Genomic DNA, 22,497 nt, shown 5'->3' with positions numbered 1-22,497 from the left:
TCATGCCTCAGTTGTGCTGTCTGTAAAATGGCCCTTTCAACCCACTTTGTAAAATAGGAGATCTGCTTTGGTGAAAACTTAGTAAAAAAAATAAAATAAAATAAAATAATGAAAGTGATGTATCATTATTTTCATGGTGGTTTACTGAAGTTCAGACCAGCAGAATATGCATGCATATTTCCACCAAATATTGTTAGGCAGGGAAACAGTGTTATCAGGGGAATGAATATGCTTTTGATAAATATTCCCAGTGTGGGGGTCAAAAATGTAAATAAACTTCTATTCAGACAAACTGGGGATTTTTTTTTCCTGATAAATGGGCTCCTAATTACTTTGCTACAGCCATCTTAGATGGTAATTTTCTTTATGTTAAAAACAGTGACTATTAATTTCACCAAAATACTTGGAAGTGGACTCTGGGATCACAGGTACATAATAAATGTGCAAATTCAAGAATAGAGGAATCAGATATAAAATAATAATACCAGAATAGAAATGCAAACTGAAAATAACAGGAATTAATTCTCACATTGCATTCATTTCTTTCCAGAATGATTTGATTTACATTTGAACCGTCTATCGTATTGAGTTTCCTGGCTTTTCTCAACTTTTGTCACATTATCGTTATTTTTGCACTATTTGTGTTTGGTGGTTGCACTGCCGAGACAATATCTCGTTTGTTGTGACATATCCTAAACAGCTTTCAGACAGAGGTTCAAAACTCCTCGGTAACTCCAGGAGATAATTATCAATACAAAGGGAAGCATTCGGGTGCGTAGTGGAGAAAACTGCAGAAAATCATCTGTCCTGTGTGCTGTACTTACCTGTCTTTGCCCATCCCTCCCCCAGATCACGACAGTGTCAGGAAATGAGTTCCTCCTCCAGTCGGATATCGACTTTCTCATATTGGATTGGTTCCACGCTATCAAAAATGCAATTGACAGATTGGTATGTATTTGTTTTGGCTGTTACCTTTATTAATTAAGATGTAGCAATTTCAACTTCATTTGCTTAGGCATCTCTGCAGGTTTTAGGCAGTCAGCAGCTAGCAGCTAGCTAGACATTCCTTTATCAGAAGGATACAAAAATATGTATGCAAATCTACCCAAAAATGTCAGATAAACAAGGTTGTTGAACTAAAATGTCATTTGATTCTTGCCTTGAAATGCAACGCTACATTTATTTCTCTGAAATAACAAGGACGTTGGTTTGCTGAGGGTTGTAAAAGCACACAAGCACTTAATAACTAATGAATTTTTGCATTTTCTGTTTATGCAGCCTACAGTATATAATCTTCAATAGAACTATTAATACATTTGAGCCTTTTATGAATTTTTGTATTACTTATTCACAAGAATAACACTAGCAAATAATATTCCTTTGTAACTGATTGCTGTTATTCTCCCAGGAAGGCTGGGGGTTTTCTACTAGAAGTAAGCAGGGCTGCATTTTATTAAAACAGTTTTTAATTACCAAACCAGATTCAGCTGTAGCTTTTTCTTTCTTTTTTTGCCACTCTCAGTACAAATTCCAAATGTCTCCCTTCTATCTCTGCCTGCTCCAAGAACATATTTTTTTAGAGGGCACTGACTTCCCTTGTTCACTGAAGAATCTCGTGAGAGAAAAATACCCCAATTTCTTGTATTTTTCAAACATTTTGCTGAAATGGGATTGGCAGTGAGGGCAGACTCAATCTTGTGGAAAGGGTTAACCTGAGCAGGGCTACTGTTTCCTTAAAGAACTGCAAACATTATATTACCCTGAGGCTATAATCAGCCAAGGAAAGTTTGATCTGATGATGTATGTCTTCATATTGTGCATTTCATTGGGTATGCGAGGATATTGATATCCCACTGAAGATTTTGGGGTGGAGTTTTCCATGGAGACTCAAAGCACTCTTTTTTTTGGCGTGTTATTCAGCTAAACATCTAATAGACTTGATTATTTCTTTAGTGCAGCTCCACAAAGAGGTGAACTCATGGCTTCAGCAGCTTTGAGTGCAGAGTGAGCCCCAGCAGCATGTAGCAGAGCAAGAGTACCAGGGTATCATCCTTGCTCTGTGCCCAGGACAGGACAGGACTCACCCAGCAGCACTCACCGACAGTTTCACCCATGCCATTTGTTCTGGTTTTAAAACTTTGAATTTGTGCAGAAAGCCTTGTAGCTTTCCCCACCATTGGGATGGCAAATCTCACCTGGCCACATGCCGTGGGAAGAGGTGTGTGACCAGCCAAAATAGGGTCTCCCTCCTTTGTTTTCTTCTGCTCTTGATTAAAATTGGGACCACTAATGGTCCCTAATTGTCACTTCGTATGCCAGTGAATTAGAGCAGCAGCAAAGTCCCCTGTTCTTCCCCATGCTTATACCAGCAGAGTTCAACCCTAGATCTGTACAGATGTTTGAAACAATTGTGTTTGAAAGAACATTTACCATGAATATCTAAAACAGAAAGGCTACTTAAACAACCTTCCTCTTTGCACTAATTTGGAAATAGCCTACAATGTGGAAATCATTTTGGTCTCTAAGGCCTAAAGAAGCAGGCCTTTTGTTTTCCTTACTTAAATGGGAATTTATCTCAGAAATTAAGATCAGTCTGTCAGGGGCATAAAAGCTCTGCCATATGACAAATTTTGCATTACACTTCCCTTAAATTATATACTCACTGCATCACTTGCTGTGTCTATTAGTTTCTGATTCTGTACTGGCATTCTGTAATCTCTTGCTTCATTCTTACAAATAATAATTTTATTAAAAGCAGACATATATATATTCTTTCCCCAGCCAAAAGAACGGAGTTGCACATCGAGAAATTTGGAGTTCAAACTCAAAAGATCCTCCAGCATCGAATTACTGAATAGCTTAGACACCGAATCCAAAGAACCAAAGCCTGAGCACAGAAAATCTTTAAGTAAGATTTTTTTCCTTTCTGATTTTATTCTTTTTTCCCCTTTCTAAAATAACCGTGCCATTATAGGGTAAGATAATTTTTATTACATACAGAATGTAAGGAAGATCACTGAGAATTGTAAAGCTGAATGTGTTCTGTGCTGATATACATAACTTGCATTTAAGTAAAGACAGTTACTAGCTCCATACTTTTAAAGGGTGACATTCCCTCCTAAACAAAATATATTTGTTTAGGAGAAAAGACATTTATTCAAGCCATTTATTTTAAAAAATAAGCAACATGAGTCCTATGCTAATGGTCTATTGCAGTTGCTTTGTTTCCATTTTAGTAAAATACCTCAAATTGCTAGAGTAATTTTGTCTGTTATATATTTATACACTGAATTGCTGAAAGACCTGGCATATCCTCTCTCGCCAACAATCAGGGATGTATCTATAATTTTATGGAAAGTAAATTTCAGGGATTGAGATTGATTTATGTTGGTATGATTAGAAAAGAAAGTGATCTAAAACTGGTAGGGGCATCAGTCCACTGAGACTTTCCTGTTCCAGCTCGTTTTGAGGTGTTTGCGGTACGGTGGGCAGCAGGAGCTGGTGGTGATCCCAAATCACTCTCTCAGCATTTGTTAATTTCACCCTCTCTCCTGGATCTTTGTTTTTCTTCTTTGTTTGGCAGGAGTCACATACTGCTGCTAATGTAAGCACCGTGACACCTTTAGCCCCGCATGCTGGTACAAGATACCTATAGGTGCTGAAGGTCTGTGCAGGAATATGCCTGCACACATTTCAGTGCAGGATCAAAGTGTTAGATGTTAGGAAAAGAGTTGCATAGAGAACACCCAAACATAGCTATTTTTAATGATAATTATCCACATAATCATAAATACATGCACACATGCATATACACACACAAATACAGAGATTCATTAAATAGTCTCTTTTTGCAGACCAAAGCTTTTTTATTGTTGTTTTCCTGTCATCTTGGAGATTTTTATTTTTTTTTTTAAGGTTTCTCTTTCTATTGTAAAATATAAAGAAGCCTGAATGTGGCTTGTGAAAAATTGTCCCAATATCTTTCTGCTGTGTATTACATTGCATTTCTCAAAGGAAGAAAAAATAAGACTTGAGAGCATGGTAAGTTTTGAGGGCCTGATTCTGCTCACATTGTAGCTAATAGCAAAATGCTCATAAACTGTCTTATCACTTGGGGCATTTTTATTTATTTATTTTGACTTCTCACATATCTTTAAATGATAATTTGTCAGACAAAACAGAAAAAGTGAATACGAGCAGTGGCATAGACTTACTCTACGTTTCTTTTCAAACCTTAGAGAATTATGAGTAACCTCTGTTTTGTTCAAGGCTATTTAAACTATTAAAAAATGTGAAATTATCTGCTGTGAAATCTCAGTGAATCGAAGCTTGTATCTAAACACTGTAGCTTGGATCGTTCTGAAATATGTATTCAGAACTTTTTTGGCCCCTCGAGATCAAGTAATTATGTGGAATTAGAAAAATCATATTATTCACTTACTTATTAGTAGTCTAAGCACAAACTGTATTGTCAGTTTTCTGCCTTTGGCTTTCTGTGCCCTTAATGTTCACACAAGTATCGTAGCCAGAATTATCGGCAGCTAGAGCCAAAATTGCTTTAAAAAGGCATGAGAACTGGTAATGACACATTGTTAGCAGTTAACAGGTGGTCGTTTCATTGTCCAGTTTGACTGCAGAGCACAGAGAAGATATGTGCAATATCTGCAAGTGTGTTTATAAAGTTCTTGTAAAGTTTAATGATTTTATAATTTTATAGTGCTCTTATATTATTGACTGCTGCCAATGTTGAATCCAGACAAAGGAGATTTTTAAAAGATGGCTTAAAACTCCTCCAGTTTAGCACGAAAGACAAGCAAGTGATGTGTGTTAGCAGGCCACCACCACCGCCAGTAATCTTTAATGAAATATTCAGACAGCTCACTCATTTGTATTTTCCGACTCTGCATTTAAGGGCTGCAAAAGATGTCCAGTTTTAGACTAGATACTGCTATGCTGTTGGTCTTTTTTAGCAGCACAAGTATATAGAGGACAGGTATATTCTACTTAAAGCATTCCAATGATTTATTCTTTAATTTAAAATTGGGGAGACTGCTCCTAGAGACAAGGTAGTAGGATTTTTTATTTTTTTAATGTTTAATCCTAATTGCTTCTGCTTAAACTGTGAGGACAAATGGTAGTTCTCAGTTATGCTTTTTGAGTTGTAGACACTGATTTCATTGAAAATTGGGCTTAAACTGCCAGACTCAATTTCCAAAGTTCACACAATGTCTGTCTTCTTGGTCATGTAGCTTTTCAGTGGCTTCTCATCCAGTGTGGATTCAATTCATGTTTTAATTGAAATTTTCTTGGGCTAAGAAGTAACCAAGGATGGCCTTGGGAAATGTTACCAAAATATCTAAAAGTGTGATCCCACTTTCAAAGGGATGGAAGGAGATTGCTCTTTATTTTACAATGACAACTATTTCACTCATTTAATTTATGAAGATAGTGCCTAGTCAGGAAAAGCACTCTTTTCACCTAGCAATCTCCACCATACATTTGGTGCAAGAAACCTGCCTTGCTCCACTGCTCCTTTCCATGTGAAGAAATTTTTTAAAAACTGGTGGTAGACTTCATAATTTCCAAGTGATTTCATTATCTTTTTTTTTTTTTTCCTTAGGTTACCAAAAAAAAAAATAATATAGTGATTAGTACCAATTATAATTGGGTCTGCTGGTGACCAGCCTGCCATATTAATTTTATCACATGAAAATGGGGCAGTGGGGTTAGAATGAGAATAGAGGCTCTGTAACAGCCTGTGGTAGGTAGAGAGTATATGTGCATCACAAGTGTCCCAGAAGCCGTGGAGGTATCCAAAAAATGGAAGACCTTCCTTTGTGTATGGACTGCAGGAGCTGCCAGAAGAGTCATAGTGTAGGTGGCAAAACCAACACTATGCTCTCTGTTATGCTCGGTGCTGCTTTTTCTGTCCATGGTTTCTTTCTGGTTTGCATTTTGGCCATTCTCTGGGAATTTTGTCACTCAGGAGTGACCTCTTGTGGAAGAGCCGGGGCTTGAGTCACTATCGATTGTCGGAGGGGATCAATTCTCCTCTCCTCCCCCTTTTCCAGACGGAAACAAACGGCTGTGCAGTAGGAAGAGTGCCCTTTGGCTACCGTATCAATCTGAGGGCTGCTCTTGTCAAAATGCACAATCACAAGCTTGATAATGCAATACATTCCCAAAGCACTATATTTCCAACCTGTTCTCCATCATTTCCTTATGGCGTCACATTTACTCAGTTCATCACATTCTTATTAATATTTTAGGTTTCCTTGAAAGTGATGGAATTCTATTTTTATTACAAAAGCAACAAGAATAAATACTAATTGTTGTCAGTTATTTCCTTATGTAGTGGGAACAGTAATCTGTTCCTCAGCTTTAGGTTGCCAAAGCAAAATAATTAAATATTTTAGACATTTAAAAAATCTGTGATATTAGATAAATGCAATTTGATCTCCTTGTTTGCCACATAAAAGCTGGAACTGCCTGAATTGATAAGATTGAATTGCATTATTTTTATTGTTTCTACTCGCATATTTTTCTTATCTTCAAGAACACTTTACTGAAAATCCGGTGGTTAGTAATGCAGCAGTGTGACGGATCCTGGAAAAACCTCCTCCATATTTGAATTCTAGCTTAGAGAGCCACAATTACAGTGTCAAGATTTAAAATGTATGTATACATGCTATTATGTATATATATATATATCAGTAAAAAGGAAAGTCTTTATGGGCTGCACAGTGTTATTGTTATTCATGATGTCTTTAGAGCCTCAGTAAGAGTAGTTGGGGATCGGGGTGTCATTGTGCCGGACACAATGCGACACCAAAGTAAGACAATTCCTGCCCCAGCAAGCTCTCAGCCTGGATGAGGACAAGTTGCAACAGGTGGAAAAAGCAGACAAAGCAGGGGGTGGAAGGAAAAGTTGACAGCAAAGCCGACATGTCATGCATATTAAACAGCAGGCTTGGGATTCCTTTCCCCTCTTCGTTAGGATCGGGGTGTTAGCCATCCTGGCCACTGGCCAACTCAAATAATGATATTTTGCTTACCTAAATTCCTCTTGCACTTTCAACCAGGAGTCATGGGCCTTTTTAGTCCCAAAGGGGAAGCTCTGTGCTGCTAGCTCACAAGCTTCCCCATGGAATGACCACACGGGAATGTGTGGGTATGCCTCCCAGCTTCTTTTTAATTAAATATATATAAATATAAATATATATATATTATAATATCTTCTGGTTCATAGTTTTGATTTGCATTCAGAGGTGCGTGTTTGTAGTGCACTTTTTTTGCAATTTTTTGCTCTATAAAATCTTTTGGTTAAGTAATGAACCCCATGCCTAGCTTTTAACCAAGGGCTATGTGTGCTCTAAAATTGCCAAAAGTTGCTTTTCTCGTTTCATTTAGTTTTCTTTGCTTCAGAGGGCTGAATTTTGAAACTTGAAGCATGGCATGTAAATATTCTTAAGTAACTGCTAACATATCCAGAATCATCTCTGAATGTAGTTTGTTAGATAATTAAGACTGTACAATGTGAGGGGGAAAAAATAATAGTAATAAAAAAAAAATAAACAAAACAACAGCAAAAAGGAACGACAGAAAACCATTTTGGTTTTTCAGTGGACTTGAGGAAAGAGCGGGAGAAGTCTCTAAAGCTTTAACCCTTTCTGGCTTGGTGTGGTGCTTGCTTCTTTCCCTATCACAGCCCATTTATTTTAGTTAGATGTGAGTTTCAAAGCTAGATGGATGCTATTTAGGCAGTCTTCTTAGTTTACAATGGTAGCATTATGTATAGGTCAATTTTATTATTTTTAATAAAACCAAGAAATATAAAATAGTAATGTATCTTAGTGCTGCATTATCGCCAACAATTAAAATACAAAGGAAAAGTCAAGCTATATGCAAATATGCAGCTTTCTACTGCAATGTTAATTTCGTCACTCTACAGCTTGTATATTTGGCATTTATTTTTATTGCATAGACAGGACTGCAGTCAGCTTCAGATACTGAACAAGCACACAAAAAGAGAATGCAACTCAGTGTTTATGGAGGGCAGGAGCATTCATTTGGACTAGAGGGACTATACTATTTTTTCCTTATTTTTTGTCTCATGTTTCTCTGCAACATTTATTATAGGTATTCTGTTTTCTTAAAGCTTAGGAAAATACTGATTCAGCAACAAAGAAGTAATAATATTGTGATTTTGGAAGCAAAACATGCCAAATTCAGAAACAAATTGTGTCACTATAAAAGGAGATTATGTCACACCCAAAATAACAACTGACTATGACAAGTTCTGATAAAAATGTGGACTTTTCCTGAATTTGAATATCCTTTTTCCATCAATTATATTATAATGTTTCCTTAATTCTTTGTTTTATTTCTACTTCACTTTCCAAAATCCTTCCAGAGTTTACTATTTGGGTTGAAAAAGCATATTTTCAAATTGGGCATAACCAAGTTCCATATAAACGTTTGGCAGGGAAATCAGTGCATGTTCACTTAATTCATTTTTATTGAACCAAGTCCAGATTTTTAGTCAGGAAAAAGTTAGATATTAATCATATCTGAGCAGGATCATTAAATTTTCCTTTACCTACTAGAACAGCAGGGTCATTATAGAACCATGAGAAGTTAGCTCACTTATTAATCTTTACAATTACATAAAAGTGATCATTTTTATAGTACTTAAGAGTAGCTCCTACCCATTACATGAAGAGTATGTGGGAATATTATAATATAATATAATGTATTATTATAGATGTGACCTGTAACTCATTGGTCTGCTCACTGACACACAACTCTGTAAAAGTTATCTGTTTGAGCTTGGATAATCTTTAATTGTTTCATATTCCTTATGCTCATTTATGGGGCATACTAGTAAATAGAGAGCTAGTCACTGAGTTATTAATTACCTCATTATTACTTAATTATCGCTATTGCATACTTCATTTTTATGGAGAAACACATCATAAAAGAAGGTATTTTATACTGTCCACTATGGTTAGGTATGAATGACAGTGATAGCTAATGGAAGATTTAGTTAAAGAGAATCAATCAGAAATCCTCACTATAGATTACTATCTGGTTTCTTCTGCCATTTCCAGCAAACACTTCTCATCTTTGACTGTGAAACCCAACAGTTTAAACTGGGTTCTTGTTTCAGTGGACTAATCCCCTTTCATAAATCATGTTCAAGTGCTGAAATAATTTGCACATCATTTAAAGAGTATTTGCTTTGAAACATTCACCTCAAGCCCTTTTGTATATCCTTTCTCTCTAAAGATTTGTAGTATTTGTTTTGTTCTCTGAGGTATAAAAGACCTGAGTAAACTTTATTCCTGTTGTTTCAAGATTAGTGAAATAAAATGCATATTTATTCAACTGGGACTGAAAGGAGCTTTAGTAAAGACGATCATACATACGACCCGTGGGAATGTTATAATACAAAATGTCTGTCTTAAAATCTCTTTAGGTTTGTTCAAAACACTACTGAAGGACTTAAGTTTAAACAACAACAACAAAAAAAAAAATGGGCTGCAAATCCATATTTCTTCTTGTTGCCAAAGAAGAGAGTGGCACCATATTTTTTTTCTTAACAAAACAGACTCCTACGTGTGCACTCAAGATAAATTTGATATGGGGGCATTTAGAGACTGGAGAGTCATGATTACTCTAAGTTTCTTCCTGCTGAACTACACACACTGACTCACTGTTTAAGAAAGCTGCATTTTGGAAAAATGTGTAGGGGTTGATTCAAACAGACAATTGCTTCAGAAAAAGCAATCGCAAGGAAATCATGATCAGCACATCAGCATTTTAGGCATTGGGAGTTGAACAGTTTGGCCTCTTCCATGTTCTGCTGTTGGGGTCAGCTCCTGTGATATGTGAGTGAAAATGTTCACTCTGATTCTTACCATTTTTAAGCCCAACTGCCCAAAATCGCATTGGTTTGGTGCTGTCTCCTAGTTCCTTACTAAGTTACTACTTATATTGTTAAGTAGTTAGGTGCATGTTGTGCTACATACCATGAATTTTGTTTGAGACAACATACAATACATATACAGTTACATCAGCTTGACACACCATCACCTGTGTCATCAAGAATATCTCCATTTTTTTACATCTCTGTATTTCACCTCCACAGGAAGAGAATGTAGCCTGATATCTGGATACAGCTAAATAGATGCAGGCATTTACACTGTAATAGGAAATATTTTAGACCACTTTTCTTTGGAGACAGCAAGCAAGAGGGACTGTTGAGCTTTGCTCCTTGGGAAAGAAGAGTCAGCACAGCTTTGTGTCACTCCCCTGAGCCTAATGCTGATACCTCTCATAGGAATTATTGAAATGACTATCCTGCTTGCAAGTTTGTAGCCAGAAAAATGATTGTCAGACTACATTGTATTCTGAGGTTTCACTGCTATTTATAACTAATCCAGATGCAATCCTCATGGTACTTCAGGAGGAATGTGACAGAATAAGGAGGTTTTTAGGTTATAAAAGTCTAAATTAAGCTCAATTAGAAAGACCATAAATCAGGCTCTAGATAGGATTACTTACTGCCCAGACTCACCTTTTTCCCAATGGAGAAATCATTTCAATGTTTGTACCTTACAGGTTGGAGGATGTATTTCATTTAATTTATGACCTCTAATCCCAAATATTTAAACATGAATGTAATGGATGGAACCACGTTATTGTCTCCTGGATTGAGTGTATTAAAGCTTTAGCAATGAATGTGCTTGGTAGGATCTCCTATTTGTTCCACCAGCTGCCTGCTGACGTGCCAGACAAACAGGTTGAGAACAAGCACACTAGAGGTGTGTGTACTTGGAGAGCTTAAAGCTTCCACTGGTATTAAATATTTTTCTAATCCTTTTCACTTTAAAAGGAGGATTTCTTTATAACCAGTGCTACTTTTTAACCAGAGAATCTTCCACAGGTAATGGAGTCCATATGATAAAAGAGCCCATTTGCTGTACCAGTAGGTGTGATATATATCCTTATCTAAGGGATGAGAGAGCTTCCTAATTAAGGGCAAGCTCCTGCGTAGGTGCACAAGACCAGTTTGTAAGAAGCTGTAGGCACATGCAGTTCTGCAGCAAAGTCTGCTTGTCCCATGACACAGAGCTGCTGCAATTGTACCACTGAAAGACAAAGGGTTAAATGCGATATTGTTTCTCAATTAACTAAAAGCCTCCAACTAGTTGGCTTTAAATATTGGCAGTGAAGAGAACACTATGACATATGAGCAGCTCCCCTCACCACCAAGAATATTTGGCTCCATTTAATTAATTCCATTGGCCATTGTCTTAAGAGTGCCCAGGATTCACCCGAGAGGAATTCACTTGCGTTACTATTATTGAAAAGTGTAACATGGCATTATCTGCCTCAGACAGATTTTTTGTAGCATTGAATCAATTCCCCTGTTCTTGAAAACAACTACTTCATTTGATTCCTTTCATAATTAATGAAATTCAGTAGTAATGCTTTTGCCCCTCTGCTCATGCTGGAAGGATGTTCCAAAACTTCAGTGTTTTCAAGCTGAAAACATTCTTCTAATTTTTAGCCTAAAAGGACTTATGGTAGGATCGTGTTCTCATGTCAGCATTTAGCTAGCTCTTTATTTTCAGCAGTTCTTTTCCTTCTCAAGTTCACCATCCCAAATAGAGTTACAGACATCAGTGATAGTCTTTCTACTGTTTTTGTTTTGTTAACTGAGCCAGCCAAGATTTGTGGTCGTCTTTCCTATGAAAGGGTGCTGCCTCTTTTTCATGATCTCCAACAGCCCTTTTCTGAATCTGCCCCTGTATCAATTCGTATATCTTGCATATGGGTGTTCAAGATGAGGTCATCTCACAGCCATGTGAAATAGAATTCTCTCTTTTGTATGAAAATGTCTCTCCTGATACATCTCAAGATTGCTTTTGCCTGTTTCATGGCCACTTTTTTTTTTTTTTTTTGAGATAAAAAGTAAACACCTAGAACACAAGACATGAACATCATCATGAACTTCTAGAAGACACCTTGTCCAGAACACAGAAATAGTTTCTCTGCTAGAGAGAGTATGTCTGTGTGTGTAAAGCTTTATAAGTCATATATGTTATAACTGCACATTGATTGCATGTTTTATAGTCACTTTTGCTGAAGAATGTTGTCCTCTAGTCCAAAGACCCAGAGTCTAAGGGAGGGTGGCCAGATGTTTGGAAGGCAGAAAAGAAAAGCAGGCAGATGAAGATCTGATAATTTGCCATTTAGTAGACTTTGATATAGAAAAATGTAGCTCAGAGTCAGTTAACCTTTAGCTTGTTGGGTGTCTCTAATAAACTGCTTCATTCAGAGCACAGGGAAATGCGGCTTGCATCCACATCACTCCATACTAGCTTCTTCTAGGACAGATTGGATGTGTCCTTATCAGAAAAAGCTTTCCCTCACATCTCTGTTTGCCCTGTGATGCCTGGTGATTCCTGATGTCTGTAATGTGTGTGTCTGTTATAAACTAATGATTATATGCATCCCACCAGCCTGGTGCTTTTAAAATGTTGAGTTTGCTATGCAGATGTTCAATATCACACTTGGTGGTAAAATGTCTTCTGGGACAGGTGGTAAAGGGCAGAATAGGGCAGACTGTGGTACTGCCTTGTCCATAATACCTTCTGGGAGGAGTCTCTGGAGGAAACTGGCTGCTGAACATCAGTCAGGTTTTGTCTCAGGAAAAGCTAGCTGGAAGGGCCAGAAAGTTGGCGCAAAATTAAGTAGTATAGGATTCACCCGAGAGGTCACTCTTTGACAGTCTTTTAACTGGGCTGCGGACACATTCATTTAAATCAAAATCTGTCTCATTGTGATGGTTTCCAACAACCTAAGAAGTTTTGCTCCTTCAAAAATATGCTTTGTGTATTTTTTTGTATGTGGAAATATATGTATATTTGTCTTTCTTGTCCATGTAAAATTAACTCTGATGATTTTAAGTTGCTATAATGCTTCTACTTCCTCTCTTCATATGAAGGTATTTCAGTTCACATGTATCTGAATGAAAATCAGAAGACAGCACTAAAAAATAATGGAAAAAAATGAAAATACTGGAATATTTAGTTGTTTTACAGTGGTATGTGAAGATTATTGAGAATGATGATCAAGGGTAGTACTGGGATTAAGGGACAATTGCAGAGAGGGATACTTCATTTATTGTTATAACAATGAAAGTTACACATTAGTCATTTCTGAACTGAGAATTTTAGTTTTGATTAAAAAAATCTTCCTGATAGATTTCATATTTTAGGCATCTGATAGTTTGAATTTGGGGTTCAATAATGAGAAAAGTAAATTGTCTGTTAAACTGCCAAAGTGGATTGGGATAGAGAGAGATAAAAAGGTGAAGGACAGGCTTAAGTAAAGAGGAATCAAAGTGGTGACATGAGGGAAGGGAAAGAAAATGAAAGGATACCAAAGCACCATTGGTTGGCTGTGTTATTTGTCAAAATTTTACTTTCCTTTGGGATACTGTAGTAGACCTGGTGTGCTTCATGAGAAACAGTGCCAGGCAAGACACAGCAATGGTCTCCTCTCAGCTGATAAATTTTTTAAAAATCCATTTGAAACTGGTGAATGTGAGGATGGAGAGGGTCCATTAGAGTGATGCTTTATGTTATTAATGGCTAGCAAGTGAAAATTTTCTTTGAAAACAAGAAACGTTTGAACATGTTCTTTTATTTGGCAAGTATTAGTCCAGAAAACTAAGTTAGCAGAATTTACCTTTTTCAAACAGTTGTGTACTTGGAATTCATCTTTGCTGCTCAAGTTACAGGTCATTACAGTAATAAAGTTTTCTTATTCCATGACAGAATATTCATAATGCCTTTAAAAAATTCAGCTAGATAATGGTCCACAGGATCTGGACAGCAAGACTTCAAAAGGCAGAGTCCTCTGATCTCCAGTTTCCTTATTCATTCTAAGCTTGGAAGGTTTCATCTATCAAGCACAGATTAAGTTTTATTAGTTGATAGTCTAATTGCATTTGTATTATCTTTTCCCTTAATATTATTTTCTTTTCTCTGTGTTGGATTTCATCCAAATATTACTATTTCCATGAAACAGTTTTCTGAAAATGTTTTGCTTTTGCTTTGATGCTTAACTGCTTACCACGTGAGTGCTACTATAAGGTGCTGGTTCCTGATAATAGCGTTTTCCTTCTGTAAGGAGAAGTTTCCACAATCTTCTGTACTTTACTTACATTTGATAGAGCTCTTTGGTTGAGGCTTTTCATGGACAAGATAAGGTTTGGTTAAACATCTGAACTTTTGAATGTTTATCTGAACTAGATTCGACCTCTAAATTTGTCCATCATTAGTTATTTTGCTTTTCTTTTTAGAGACTAAATTATGCTATTAAATATGTACTAAAGTAGGTTAAGTCCCTGTGCAGTTTGTCAGCTGGAACATTAATTTTAAAGCTAAAACAGTCTTTTAGTGTATCTTTTCAACATTTTGTCTGAGTTTTAACCGTGGCTGGTCAAAGCAAGGGTCAGTGCACCCATGCAAACCCCACATGTAGTTGATCGAAGTGTCTCAAAGTTGTTGTGATGACTGGCCTGATTTTATTTCAGGAAAAGATTGTGATATATAGCAATCATGTGCCTGCCCAGACAAATGTTCCAGTGCAGCTGTTCTGAAGACTGGATGAAGTACTAAATGTCACTGGGTGCCCTGCAGCATCTCTGGAGTTCTCTTCTCTGACCACCTACACAAGGGTCAGGCAGACTTGGGGTCCCAGCTACCTGCTGTAGCAAACCCATTGCAGGAGCAGTGTAGGAGATTTTCATTTCTGGGCTCCCAGTCACACATGCCTTTATTTTTATGCAGATCATAAAGCTCTAATGGAGGATCTTTCCCATCACCTCCCTGTGCAGCTCTGACACTAGCCTGTAAGCCAAAGCAAGGAGCTGTAGCTGCTGAAAAGTTTGAAAATCAGTCGTGTTTTAATACATAGAAAAAATACATCTGGATACATAAAATGAAGTTAATGGCAGTGAAGTTCACTCTGTCCGAGCTTTACATTTATGTTCATATAGATGTAGGAGATTCCTACCAGTACTTTCACTTAAGGTAAGAAATAAAAAAGATTCTTATATTCATTGAATTCTTCTGTTTTAAAAAATGAGCTCGTGGTTGATCCTTTGTTCTGCTATACTTACCCTAATGATTTAATTGAGGTAGAGATAATTTGATAAAGTAGAGTGCATGTATAAACAGAGTACGGCAAATGGATTTCAGATCCTTGACTAGATATTCTTTGATTACTTTAAAGATAATGTGTGTGCCTTTCTCCTTCATAAAATATCACATCTACAGTCAATGGAAAATACTAAACTTGCTTTATTAGAAGAAAAAAGTATACTGGAACTTGAGGTTTGAAACAGCAAATGTAGAAATGACTGTTGCTCCCACCTTCATTGGAAATAAAGAATTTTAACATGTTGGTTTTCATACCCTATACACTATAAGTTAACTCTATCCTTTATTGCATGAGAAGCAATAGAAGTTCATCATGGATCAAAAATATATGGTTATGAATATAATTAAAGGCTGAGTTTAGTGGGAATACAATTAAATTTAAAAATATTTATTCTTTAAAATGTAGAAGTATGAAATAAAATTGATAAGAGTCTCAATAAAATGGAAATTCTTTGGTATGATTCTCTTTCTGGAAAGATCCTATAAGATCAGATCTGAAAAAAAAAGATACAACAAGGTATCCAAGTTCATTTCTAAATTTAAATACATGAATCATCTGTACAAATCTTAACAAGGGTGGTATAAATACAGCAATGCCAAGTCTCCCTTGTTCTCTACAGATAATTAGTTTGTTTTCCAAAGCATAAGGCAGAATTATATGTAGGTTTTGAAGTTAAAAGTGCACACATGTCTGGCAGTACCCAGCCACTCAGAAGGGTTTTCTTTTGGCATAACAATCTCTCTGGTGCTCCTTGTAAAGAAAGGAACTCTGTAACATACTTGTCCTTTTGTCTGAGCAATTTAATGCAAATTATGACTATTCACATTATGTGCAAAAGGTTGAAAAGTGTTTGTTTAAATTTTTATTTATTTTTTTATTTGTACTAACTCAGTCGGGAGGTAAGCTTAAAGACTTGAAAGTTTACTGACGTATTCCACAAGAGAAGAAAACAACCAGAACTTTGTATTCAAAAAAAAAAAAAAAAAAAAAAAAATTTGAAAATGCATTGGTTGTTGTAAATTACTGGTTCAACTTGATCTGGAAATAATCTCTAGTTCCTTGCTCTATCTTCCTCAACCTTTAATTGCATGTTTGTTTTCTTTTGGGAAGTCTGCTTAAATAATATTTTGATAGCATGTATGTCGACTTCAATAGTCATTAAATCAAACAAATCAAATACTACCAAATACTACTTTTTTTTTTTTTTCTTTTTCTTTTTCTCTGAAACTATTGCATTTTATATGAGTTGGATGAGGTTCTATGGCTGAAAACACTGGAAATGAGGTAGTGAAGTGCAGGGCTGCTATTCAAGTCCTATATGTATAACCACCTGAGTTACTGAATATTTCCCCGGGAAATTAGCAAATTCCCTTTCCTGGGAATGGTAAGAAGTACACCAAATACAAAAGGCTTCTCCTTCACCCTTCTGACCTTTGCCCATATTTTTCTGTGGCCAGATAACTCTTTACCTGAAGAGATACAGAAAGTGGCTACCAAAGGAGGCTCAAGACCAGACATGCCCATAGTGGTCTGTGCTCCTACCAAACTGTGCTCCCTGTGCAAACTGATTGTGTCTAGACCTAATCCCTGGTACAGGCTTATCGAGAGCGTTTTCCCCTCCCCACGCACGCTGTACTCTCTCTTCCTAGAGTCCCAGCAGCCTGACTTTGTGTGTTGCAGCAGCTTTCATCCAAGTCCCACATGTTTTACATTAGATGAACATAAACTGGTCATACTGTATGAATAAAGCAAACTCATTGATTTCTGGCGTTGTGGTTTTTATATTCAAGTAAGTGCGGATAATAGCATTTCTAATGTTGTGACAATACTAAAAAAAAAAAAAAAATGTGAAAAGAAAGGATTGGCATGTCCTGGGTGATCTAGTCCAGTCCCTCCTATCACAAGGTGCCACGCTCTGTGTCCTCTTTCATAAATTTATTAAACTTCATCTTAAATTCTTTTAGTTTTATTTGCTACCATGGCTTCTTTGAAAGGGTGTTTTAGAAATTCATATTATGGCCAGTTCATACTCATTTATTCTTGTGCCAACATTGTTCTTCAGTTTAAACAGCTCTTCTCCCTCCCTGCTGTCCTGTTCTCATCTCCTGCTCCTTTTCCTACCCCCACGAACATATTTGGAGAGAACAATCACAGCCTTTCTCAGCCATTTTCTAGCTGGCCAAGCTTGCCAAGATCCCTGTCCACTTCCAGGAGCTAAGCAGCCTCTTCTCCTGGTGGTTCCCACAGCATTGCCTACATCTTGTCTGCCTTGAATTCAACTCGTGCACATCAGCCTCTGAGGTTGCACCCATGTGGAGGTTCATCAATGCCTTGAGCAGCAAGTTTGTACTTTCTCCTCTCCCCCTGGCTTTATTTATGCCTGCTTTTCATAAATAGCTCAGTGAACTTATGACCAATTAATCCACCCAGGTATCTCACTTACTTTCATGTTTCCAACCACTGAGTTTTCAGTTTGTAGCAGAAATATTTTGTATTAATCCCTCTGTGACAGTTCATTTGGTAGTATTAGGTCTAATCTGTTTCTCCAGCTTCCAGTCTCAAAGTCACTAAAATTTTGTATCATGTCCTGATTTGTGTCTGAGCTGATGATGCTTCCCAGCTGTGAGTCACCAACAAGTACTTTTGAATGCTCCCACTTTTTATGTTGAAGTCATTAATGAAAACACAAAGATCAGTTCCAAGAATATTTAAGGGCTTGCACTGGTAACTTTCTTTTGATACAGTAGGTCTTCTTTCAACAAAGCTCATTTTAATACCTTATTTAGTCACTTCACAGTTACTGTTTCAGTTCTCTCCATCTTCTCTAGTTTAACTGATAGTTTCCCATTTGGCATCATATCAGATGTACAACTGGAGTTCAGATAGATTTGGCCTATTGCATTTCCCTTTTATTAAAACAAACATACAACAACAAAAAATTTTTATTAAAGAATGATATCAGGTTAGTCTGGTATGATCTTCCTTTAAAAATCCAAGACATACTCAGACATATTACCTTACTTTTCTAAATATTTAGCTACAAATGCTGTTAAGAAAATCTGCAGGGGGAGTGCCATTTTGTTTCACCATGTAAGTGTGCAATGATATTTTTATACACACTATTCATTTATTTCCATTTATTATTAGTGAGAGACAAATTTTTTTAAAAGTTTATATGCATCAGCACATGACGCAAAATATGAGTTATACAGTCATTTTATTGAATCTTTACTGCTAATGCACACAAATTTCACAAAGTGTAATGACAATACTGAGCACTTAAGTTGTTCGGCTGTCATATTACAGCAAAATTATTTGCACTATATAATCACTGTTTTCCTTTTCCTATTGTTTATTTCTGAGCATGCTTCATAAACATTTGCAAATGCAGATATAGTTGCTGTGGCAAATATCTGTTTTAAGACCATAAACTTGAATTACCCCAGGTCCTTTGGTGCCCATGAAAACAAAATCTTCCTAGCATCTCCTGGCCAATGATACCCAGTCTGTCATCTGATGCTGCAGTTCTCAAGTCTAAGCTCTGTAGTCACAAAACCTGTAATTTGAAAGCTTATCATAAACATAGGGATTGGGGGTAACGCCTGATTTCTGTATTTTCCCCACCAGTCATTTGTGTAATGCCTCCAAGCAAACTATGCTTTTGTCTCTCATTTTGCTCTTTTGCAAAAAAGATACAATAATTATAGTGTGGGGATAACTCGTGAGACCTGCCCGGGAACTTCCCAAAGGAATAAAATAGGATGACTGACAAAAGTCTTTAGCTCAATAAAGTAGGTGTAGTGAATTCATTATCCCTAGTGAACAGGCTTTATCGACTCCATCTCAGAAGATCACAAAGAAAAGGAAGGAGGCAGTGACTTGGTTTTATCAGCATCAAAACTTTGGTGCTGGCTGAAACACTGACCACTTATACAGACGATAATGCATGCTGCTCATCCCCTAAAGGACTACAAGTAGTTTTACCTCAGCTGCAGGCCAAGAAAATATGAAAATGATGTTGAATTTTGAGTTCCAATGAAGTCCAATAAAAGTTAAAGTCATGAGTCATTATATATTTTTAAGTTACAATGTCTCCTGGAATGTAGGCATAGTCATACGCCTCTGCATGTTACTTGTGTATTTCTTGGGAAGGATGAGACATTCTTAGCAATTAAACATTCCTATTCCTTGAAATTAATTAATGAATTAAGTATTTTATTTTATTTTATTTTACTTTATTTTATTTTATTTATTTATTTATTCACATGTGATGTTACTCCTGTTAGACTGGCACTTTCATTATCCAAAACTGAAGAGACCTATTTAATTCTACCTCCATCCAGCCATCTCAGCTTTGATTCAGTCCTGCAAGATGCTGATGAGGACTCTGGACATAAGTCTGTAAAAGGTTTTAAAAAATCATTAGTTCAAGACATGAGATCACCGCTAAACCCATGGATCTTTTCTTGTGTTTTAAGACAGTTGCATCTAGGTTTTTGATCAGTGTATTCTGGATTTTGAATGATCAAGCTTGTCCCTTTTATTACTCCTTGTAAAAAGAGTTATTAAATTGTAACCATGGGTGTTGTTATGGTACAAGTTATCTCCATTTCTAAGAACTAAGAACTTCCTGAGGCTTTGAAGTCCTCAAGAGTGTTAAAAAAAAAAAAAAAAAAAAAAAGAACTGTGCTCAGTCCAGACTAGTTGTTCTGTTTTTACCTGAAGAACAAAACTAGTGGAAGAGAAGAAACTAATGTGAAGCTATTTGAATTTCTTAATGCCTTACCCACTCCCACTGCTGCTCTTCAATCTGTATGAGTCCTTTCCAAATGAATTACATACAATAATTTTGGGTGTTATAATAAACAGATAGACACCATAATAATGTATTTCAGTTAGGAAGAGGTACTTGAGAGAAATTGGTTTTGCTATACACATGATGTGAGACAATCAATAGTGCTTTAGTCTGACAAGCACTGTCAATATCCATTGTCACAGTTCAGAAAGTCATTAATGGATAGTTCTTCAAAAACCAATGCTTTCAACACATGTTAGAAGTGTTCAGATATACTGTACCTGGCAGGAATTAATCATAGGTAAACCCTCGGGATTTAGTATAAATGTTTTGTAAATTAAGAGTGAAATAAAAGTCGTTGGAAGGAGTGTGAGATCATGTTACATGGAGTTAGGAAACCTTGCCAATGAAATATGTTGCTGTTTAGGACATATTAAAACATTTTACTTTCTGCCTAGAATGTCACACCCAGGAAAAACAGTCTGCTAGAAATATATTGTCTAGGTATGTGATTTGTGTTTTATTTTCTCTACTAAATTCACAGAAAGTAATCTCTTTAAAATTTTGATCCTTGCCCTGAAAGGGTTATAGTCTCACCTGGTTCTTTTAGTTGTGCCCATGCCAAAATCATAGAGAAAGGCTTTCACAACTTCACCTTACAAATACTTTAATATTTTTATTATCACTGCATCATACAGACAATGTAGTGCATTCAAATCAGGCTCACAATTTGTCTGTACATCACAAAACTTTCATTGACTCTGATGGTGCTATTTTTGCAGAATGGTGTGAGGCATAGGGCAATGCATTAATTCCTTCCTTCCTCCTGTGTTCTTGTGTAAAAGCTGCATATATTTTTAGGATTTTTTTGCTGTTGAATAAGTATTCAGGGGATTTATATAGGGCCCCCCAAAAGACAGGTTAGTTATTATCTTGATTTAGGTGTGCTTTTTTTTTTTTTTTCCTTTTTTTTTTCTTTTTCCAGAGAATTTAGCCTCTAGTTATCCTTCCTAATTCAGCCAGTTTTCTTATGATGGTATTTAACACCAAGAGGCACAAATACATTATTTCTTTTATTGCCTAATGCTCTATTTATACTATTTTCTTTTTGTACCTGTTCTGTAGGACACTTCCCAAATGTGATAAGCTGTTGTGATTTAATATACCATAAAATATGGTATATTATAGCAGATAGCAAATTGCCTGAGGAAAATAGCTTGCTTTTTGTTTTCATTTGTCTATTAATACCTCTGGAATAAATAAACACTTAATAAACTGACCAAAGAAATCAGAAATGGTTTGTTTGTTTATTTGTTTGTTTTACATCTGAAGGGTCCTAGCTAATTCCCAGCCAAATGTGAAGGCCAGCCTATGCTCATATTATGTTTTTTGCTGGTGGGTTGAAGTGTCCTGTACCTATTTCCAACAGGAGAGTTAGCATAATATTGAACTTGCTGTTGGGTTCCTACCTACATGTACTGTAAAAATGCCCTGGCCCAGCAAGAACAAACGTGTTTTCTTTTTCTGTCTCAAAAGTTATTAGTAAGATATAAAAAAATTCTTAAGTGAAGAGTCTGTCTAAAGGGAAAGGAATTATGCTTCTGTTCTATGTTGATTTTGAGGCACTTATGTGGCTCTGTCAATGTGAATAGCTTCAGAATTGAGGATATGAGTTCATTCAGTACAATCAATCAAATGGCACACCTATGTAGTTTATGCCAGGGGATTTGAGAACAAGCAGTAGATTTATTTCCTATCATTTTGTACTTAGGTCCCTAAGTATCCTGTCTTTCTTCTGTGTGGAACTGCTTTACACTTTTTTTATGTTGTCTGAAGTTTGCCAGCTCACTTTCAGGGAAGACTCATGGCCAAATACAGAACTTGAAAATTTTAAAGGAAGGTACTACTATATATATATGTATATTTGTATATATATATACATATATATATTTATCATGTTTTTTCAGTTTTATAACAGAATATGTTTTTGTCTCTTGGAAGTAACATTTGGTGCTCTTTTTATTTCTAAATATAATAGCAAAGTCATTTTAATGTGGGGATATCGCGAGAAGAATGGTTTGGCAAGAGAAGGGCTATTTGTAAATGAGATCCCAACATGAATATTTCTGGCTAAGCTTGGTTTTGGAACATGCTATCTAAACCCTTGAATTTCTGGGAGGTTTGGAGTTTCCCTCTGGTGACTCACATGTTTAATAGAACAAGAAAATCATCAGAATTAGCTTTGCTGCTGTTTTTAGCTATGTGCTATACAATACAAGATATAACATACAAAAGCATCCATGACAATAATTATTCCTACATCTAGACATATTTTTAACACCATATTTCCTGTTTTAGGTATAAAACTTCCATCCGGGTTAATTCATCTTTCTAAGCAGGAGGATCTTTACCCTGCTATCAAATCATAGATTCCTCCATCCTACCATTCACAGTGTGATCAT

General features: G+C 36.3%; 1 protein-coding gene across 4 annotated transcripts in view; it reads left to right on the top strand.

The window, feature by feature from the left end:
* Positions 1–22,497, top strand: part of ARHGAP15 (Rho GTPase activating protein 15) — a 332,166-nt gene that overhangs the window by 169,772 nt on the left and 139,897 nt on the right. For all 4 annotated transcript variants that reach the window (XM_038182038.2, XM_072040669.1, XM_038182039.2 and 1 more), the window contains 2 exons: positions 850–948; positions 2,782–2,908. In XM_038182038.2, coding sequence (XP_038037966.1) covers positions 850–948; positions 2,782–2,908 — 226 coding nt within the window. The remainder of the gene's footprint in view (positions 1–849; positions 949–2,781; positions 2,909–22,497) is intronic.

Source organism: Anas platyrhynchos, chromosome 7 (assembly GCF_047663525.1).
Source record: "Anas platyrhynchos isolate ZD024472 breed Pekin duck chromosome 7, IASCAAS_PekinDuck_T2T, whole genome shotgun sequence".
In the NCBI taxonomy this organism is placed as follows: domain Eukaryota; kingdom Metazoa; phylum Chordata; class Aves; order Anseriformes; family Anatidae; genus Anas; species Anas platyrhynchos.
Note: the sequence above shows the minus strand (reverse complement) of the source record. Positions and strands in the feature narration are given on the sequence as shown.